Source organism: Plutella xylostella, chromosome 13, assembly GCF_932276165.1.
Source record: "Plutella xylostella chromosome 13, ilPluXylo3.1, whole genome shotgun sequence".
In the NCBI taxonomy this organism is placed as follows: Eukaryota; Metazoa; Arthropoda; class Insecta; order Lepidoptera; family Plutellidae; genus Plutella; species Plutella xylostella.
In genome coordinates, this window is record NC_063993.1 from 8,982,065 (window position 1) to 8,989,588 (window position 7,524).

General features: G+C 36.4%; 1 protein-coding gene across 1 annotated transcript; it reads right to left on the minus strand.

Annotated features, from left to right (window-relative positions):
• Positions 1-313: 313 nt before the first annotated feature.
• Positions 314-2,058, minus strand: LOC105385072. Its single transcript, XM_011555386.3, has 3 exons — positions 1,782-2,058; positions 1,137-1,326; positions 314-643 (listed from the first exon to the last, which is right to left on the minus strand). Exons 2-3 carry the CDS (start codon positions 1,321-1,323, stop codon positions 375-377), a joined length of 456 nt encoding a protein of 151 aa, XP_011553688.3. The 5' UTR covers positions 1,324-1,326; positions 1,782-2,058; the 3' UTR covers positions 314-374.
• Positions 2,059-7,524: the final 5,466 nt, after the last annotated feature.

Here is a 7,524-nt window from a genome sequence, read left to right on the forward strand (position 1 = left end):
TTATCCCGGAATTCCTTTGGGAAAGTCTTAAAATCAATATTAAAGCGTTATCTCATCAGTCTATAATGGAATTTATTTTTCTAACAGCAGCAGTGGTTCCGGGCGTAATTTATTATTAATGCATTCATTCATTTACAATTAGGTTCAGCGCGGGGCAGCTAGCTGTACCTACCTATATTTTCTCAACCGGTGCGGCAAATTGAAATATTTAATTTTTACATTTTCTATAAGAAAACTGATGAAGCCGTAAATCAAACTGAAACAATGTAGAGGTAGAAGAAATTGTAGTTTTCCAAGAAAACGTACCTAATTTAATAACCTTTTTGAACGAAAAGTTCTTAACTATATTAGCGCTTACACTTTTTTATCCACGATCAGAAATTATAAATAAAATAACTTGTCATATTCAAATACGCTTCACAGGAGTACCTCCCGAGAGGCATAGTGAAACTGTTAATAACTTCATCTAGTGTTTCTTTATCGGGGCAGTTGCTGTTATCCTCAACAGTGGTCAGGAGTATCGCTCCCGCGTCACACATTAGTATGAAAAGGAACTTGGCATTGGGACAGGTCGCGCTGGACGTGTGAAGAACTTGCAGTCTCAAGTCGAACATGTCCATTGATTCTTGTTCTTCTGGTTGCACTGAAAGGAATTTATGCACGAAATATATCATTCTGTATGTGTATACATAGGTACAGGTATGCTTTGAAATTTTCAAATACATAATATTATTATTGTGTGCAACACGCAGGAAAGATTGGCGTACAAGCAAGGAGGCCTATACCCAACAGTGCGCCATAGAAGGCTGATGATCGTGATGATGACTCGCCATGCCTGCGTGTAGTGCGTGTATGTTTGTAGTGAAATCGGCCGATTTCCATATAATATTACCTATACGTAAGGGTGTAAGTGGCCTTTAGTCATTAAAAACAACGAGGAACCGATTTCAAGCATCAAACAGCTTTTTAACGTTATAAAGATATAATTTTAAGTTAATTCTTACCAACAAAAATAGAAAGTTGTGAATAAAATTTCCTCTTCTTCTTCTTCTTTTAGTGCCTCTCCACTACTGGAGATTATAATACTAAAATTTCCTAAAACAACTTTTTATGATTTTAACATTCCATTAACTCACCTGATCTTTGTGGGAGCATGGTGCGAGGAACCGCGTTGAAGTGCCCTTGAGGTGAACCTGGGTCTTGGTACAGCAACATCTCTCTGGTGTTCAAGTGATCTTTGATTATGATATGTAGCGATGCCGCGTACCAGTCGTGTGGTTTAGTGGCGAGGTATTCGTCCATCTGGTTGTGAGCGTCTCGCATGGCCTGGTAAATAAGAATACTATTTATTTATTTAAAATGGTATAACTAACAACCATTAATTTCCAAGTTCATTAAAAATCAAAATCTGTGAAAATGTATCAATTACAGGCACACACAACTATAATTATTTATTATGAGGGCCTGTTTCACAATGTTTGGATAGTTACTACCTGTGGGATAAAATACATGTTGTCACTCTCTGTAAAAAAAAGTTTTAGACAGTGACAGCATGTCTTTTATCCCACAGGCCACGTAGCCATTATGCAGACATTGTGAAACAGGCCCTAAGGCATTTTATATAATTAGACTAGTACAAAGTAATATTGAGAAAATTTACATGAAATGGTAGTCATTGCTCTCGTATTATTTTTATCGTTGTTGTGTTGTACAAATTAATAACAGTCTGTGAAATGTTTTGGAATATGAATGAATAAGCTAAATGTATTTTTTATTATTACCTCAACCGTAGGTTCAATAAGCTTCACATTGAAACATGTTTTTTGTAATTGAAAAAATACGCCCCAATAATAGACTCCGGTCCACACAATATCCTTCACCAGATCTTTGTGGTATACTAAAGATGTAGAAAGTTTGATGCAAAGGTCTTTTAGCAGCAAAAATGTATCGCCATCAAAGTCTCTGAAATTTCCAATGTTTTCGTAATCCAGACTAGTTTGTCGACTAATTCTCGCAAAAGCATTTATAAGTGAGATAAAATAAAACAGTCTTAACGTGGAAAGAATCATTATGGTACTGATGAATGCCTTACAACAATGCATCATTATATAGCGATGATCATTACAAATGTTGCATTGAGTTTTAAATTTTAGGGTTAAATGGATAAATAAACCAGCCTAGACGTTGCAATGTGTTAAGACAAGTTAAGAGACAGTGGATAAATTATTGTGTCTGGCAAAGTTATTAAGTGTTGTCCGCAAATGATTGAAGGTTGAAGATAAAACACAATTTACGCATTCGAAAAAGGATATGGAGGGTATGTAAAACAGTTGAACCTGAATTATTTACCTGTTATAGATACACATCGATCGAAATCGAGGTACCTAATTTGCAGATTACTAACATTTCAATAGTGATTTCTAGTGATAGACTAGAAGTCACTATTGAAATGTTAGGAAAGTAATAACGCAGGTGTTGTATTTAAAATCATAATAATATGTACCTACATAATGTAACTACAGCTTTCTTGCAAATTTATCACTTCCTACTATACATAAATAAAATATATTCGTACTTAGCCTCATCATTCGGACACAATCACTTTGTTTTTTACCTTTATTTCAATTCTGATTGAAAACGCGGATATTTTATTGTTTACAAAATTCAAATAATAATTATGACCAATGAATGATTAAGTACAAATTATAAAGTTCAATGATTTCATATTATTAAGTTTGACACAACTGTCTAGCCAATCAGCCACGGGACCTAATCGATTTATCATACAACATACATCAGATTTCTACTTTACTTCTAAATATTCAATTTTACACATTATCCCTATTTGATGACTAACCAATAACCACGGTATAACAACGTCGCACGTGCATAACATACAACATTACGAACAAGGGCGACGGATATTGGCAATTTTAAATGTTACTAGTCGGCGCCAGACCCTCACGTCAGCAGATAAAGTTTGATCGTAAAGATTACCTTCCGGAAGTATATTGCCTTGACTCACCCTATAGTTACCACGAAAAGGTGTGAAATGCGAACGCGTAGTGATAAAAATGGTTTTATTGAAATTATAAATGTGTATGCAAAAAAAACAACGTAGAGTATCGTATACTACAAGTTCATAGGTAGGTACGTTGTCTCAGTTCCAGATACAATCATAGATGGTCCAGTAATCATGTTTTTTTTTAATCCATAGTGATAAAATCGTAGTTATAAATGTACGCAGCAACATAACCTCTCTTTACAACTAGCGGGGCCACTATCGCCCTTGTGTTACCCAAGATGGTGATAAAAACAAATTGTATTACGGATCAGTTTTAAACATGTATGGCTAAGATTAACAGTTGTTTGCTTGGCTTAGCCTTAAAATCGTTTTGGGGAATTTCGATATAAAAAGTACAGCCAGGTCCAGGGTCACTCTAAATACCTAACGAAAAACTAAGTTTTTGCCCTGCTGCCTTAGCCACGACTCCATCTCGTTGTATAAATCTTGGCGATAGTTCGACATCTCTGGTTCGTTACTTTTTCGTTAGTATGAAGTAGGTAACCCTCCAGCTTCGCAGCAAGGAGTGCCTCAACAATATGGCGGTCGAATGGCGTAGTGGTTATTGACCCTGACTGCTATGCCGAAGGTCCCGGGTTCGATTCCCGGCTGGGGCAGATATTTGTTTAAAGACAAATATTTGTACTCAGGTCTTGGGTGTTGATATTTATTTTTAATATGAATCTATCTATGTATTTGTGTAGATATATCAGCTGTCCGATACCCATAACACAGGCTCTGCCTAGCTTGGGGTCGGATGGCCGTGTGTGAGATATCCCAACATATTTTTATAATTATTATTATTATAATCTATCCTCGGTTTTCCTTATCCACCCACTACCGGCTCCTTGTTTAAGGTCATCGATGCGGGCCCAGAGGGCTTACATATTACGTAAAGAAAAATAGAATCCTTACAATACCTACTTAAGCGAATATGTGTCATATTTTGAGAGGTTTTAATCTTGTTTACGAGCCAACTGTGTAACAATAGGTAGCTAATACAAACTATCCAACCGAAACCTGAAATGAAAATTATGATGTTTTTTTTATGAAATGGGCGGCAGAAGACTAGGGGGAGTATGCAAAAATGCATTAATACTACATGAGTCATGGTTAAACTGCATAAAAGTAACAAAAAGGGGTGCTCAAATTGTTTGTAATTAACTTGATTGGTCTGCTAGTTTTTTTGCGTTGAATGTGAGTCGGTGAGTCACAAGTTAAATATTCATTGATTGGGATGGGTTGCGTGTCTATGATGCGAATTACATAGTAATGAGTTAGAAATACGCAAAAGTTTTTCATTTTGGATATTGGTTACTCTTTTACGTAAACACTTTTTAGACGGATTTTCATGAAAATGCAGGAAGCTGACACCTTGATCGGTGCTTTATGTATAACATAATATTATATTATCTCAACTACTTATTAATATTTTTCTTTACCGAAATCATGTTATAACCTCGACACGTATCCATTTGCTAGCATTACAAACACACACACACACACACACACACACACACACACGATAATAATGACGCAACAAAATTTACACATCTCTTCTATGAAATCACTTGCACGAAGGCCGTATTCAAATTAATTCTAGTGGAGGTAGCTCTAAATGCATCCTGAGGGATGTTGTGACCTGAAAATAACGTAGCATACTAAACAGGTGACTCTGTACATAGCGGGTTATTCACAAAACCGCAGCGCTAGCTCGTGATCAAGTAGAAGATCCTTCATAAATTAAATATATATTTTACTAGCAGTTCCCGCGAGCTTCGCTTCGCCATAAAAAGTTTTCCCGTGGGAATTCCGGGATAAAAAGTAGCCTATGTTCTTTCTCAGGGTCTAGACCATGTGTGTACCAAATTTCATTAAAATCCGTTCAGTAGTTTTGGCGTGAAAGCGTAACAGACAGACAGACAGACAGACAGACAGACACAGTTACTTTCGCATTTATAATATTAGTTAGGATTAGGATGAGCAATCAACGTCGGTCATAAAAGCCATATTATTTATCTTTGACTTTCATTTTTAGCAGAGGTATGTAGAGTAGCGATAATTTTCAGTATAATTCTTATATAACTAGACTTCTACCAGGCAAATTATTCTGATTCTATTTGCATTAACTCTACCTACAGGATTAAAATAGGTGGAATTAACCGCTTCACCATAAATAAGACTGGATTAAACGCGACCGGAGAAATTCCCGCAGCAGCCGAAACCAACTGACGCCTGATTCTGGTAGGTGAATGTACACTTAGGGGCAATGAAAAAGTTCCACTCACAAAATGCCGACACCAAACAACATAATTTTTTCAAACATTTAATTAAAAATTGGAACAAAATATTACCGTTTTTAGTTGGTAATATCCTAATGCTCTGATAAATGTGATTCAATGTTGCAGAAGGTTTCCCGTTTATGAGTATTTGGTGGTTTTCTGAGTGTAAGCATTTCATTGCCCGTGAGTTTTTGTTGTTTGTTTGTTTTTGTTGTGTTTATTTGAGTTGATTATATACCTAGGTAGAGTTATACTTAATGGATATTAACCGCCATTTTGCAACTATAGTTTGTATATAAGCTTTGTAACTTCTGTTCTTTTTTTTTACAATGACTGGAGGAGTTAGTGTCATCTGTATTAAAGTTTATATTCTTCTTCTTTTTACAGAGTCGGTGACAATCACTATTATAGTAATTTTGTCACCGTGTTATCACCTGCTCAGGGTGTGCCAGGCGTAAGTATATATTATAAAGTTGTTTTCAATTAGTGGCACTAGTTAGCCTTTGGTAGCCCCGTAATTATTCCAATAATATAATGTACGTTTCAATGTATGATACAATACTTTTCAATAAAACCACTATGGGTGCTTACATAGAGAAACGGGTTCCCTGTATCTACCTGTACCGGTAACCTGATTATGGGAAAGCGCTCATGACATTAAAAAATCCGGGAAATGCTCCGTGAGTGAGCGCTTTCGCATAATCAGGTTACCGGTACAGGTAGATACATGGAACCCGATTCTCTATGTAAGCACCCTAATGCAACGGAACGGCACTTCATACAACAGAGTAATGCTGCCACAATGTAGTAACAGCTTTGCTTGCAGAATAAGGACCCTGTTCAGTTTATCCTCCAATAGTTCTTTTACTCTTCTTTACCAACCCCGTTTATCTGAGGAAGGCAAACTTGAGGAATGGTCTTTATCTGAGTTTGAATTATAGATAGATAGGTAGACGCGATAAATTTTGCTAAGCGCAAATAATGCCGTATTGGAAAGCGATTTTTAGTTTTAAACCGACTTGGAAAAAAGGATTGCATTCTCAATTCGTCTGTATCTGAGTCATACCCTTTCTGCTTGGTGTACCCTTTTTGCAACACCCTACTAGTACTGACCCCTTATGAATGAATTTTGTAGGAAAATCTTAGTTCTACTACCGACCGCCAAGGGCGCTGTTCATATTTTCATACAAAATTACTCGATGAATTCTACTTCACGTTCACGATGAAAATTCATGCTAAGGGGTCTGTTGGTACTTTGGTACTTTATAGTTGAATGCAAAGTATCTATTCTTTCGCATAACTAGTTGCCTTGTCTTGACATACAGCTGGCCGCACAACTCATTTTATGGGCAAATAGCGTTTGTGTTTACTTCTAAGGAGATGGTTAACTTTCCTGGCTGCATTGTTAGCTCGTCAAAGGGCGCTTGTGACGGCCTTTGTACCTTAATTGCGACTGTGTGTGTAGTAAACTGCTACACTGAACTCCTTTAGTCAACGGATGCGAGGTAAACTGTTGTGCAGTTTGTTTTTTAACCCCCGACGGAAAGGGTGTTATAAGTTTATCGTGTTTGTGTGTCGGTCTGTGGTAGCGTAGCTTCCAAACGGCCGGACCGATTCCATTTGTTTTTTTTTTGTTCATAGGTAATGTTACCTCAGGTATTCTTAGCCATATTTTATCAAAATTGGCTTAGCCGTTCAAAAGTTATGCGGCTCTGTTTGGGGTTTTTAACGTTGGTTAGGTTTTGTTTTAAAGTACTCGTTGAATACTGACATACTACTTTTGCTAGTTTAAAGACGTAAGTACTCATTAAATTTCCTGTGAAACAGTAGGTTCATTGTTAGCCAAGCGGTTCAACCGAGGTAAACACTGTTCTTTTCATAACGAATACGGAGGAAGTAAATATAAAAACTTGAATGTCTAATTGGCGCTTCATTGTTCTAACATATGACTGTTATAACAAACAACACACACACATAAATTCGCTCACCTTTATAACAAAGCAAATACTATCATGAGCTTGGTTTACGAAGGTTTTACTTAAAACCTAAGAATTTATTTACTAAGGGCCGCTTGCACAAACATTTAAATGTAGATTTAGTGTCAAATCTCGATTTAAGAAACGTCAATCCATATAGAATTTGACACTAAATCGAGATTTAACACTAAATCTACATTTA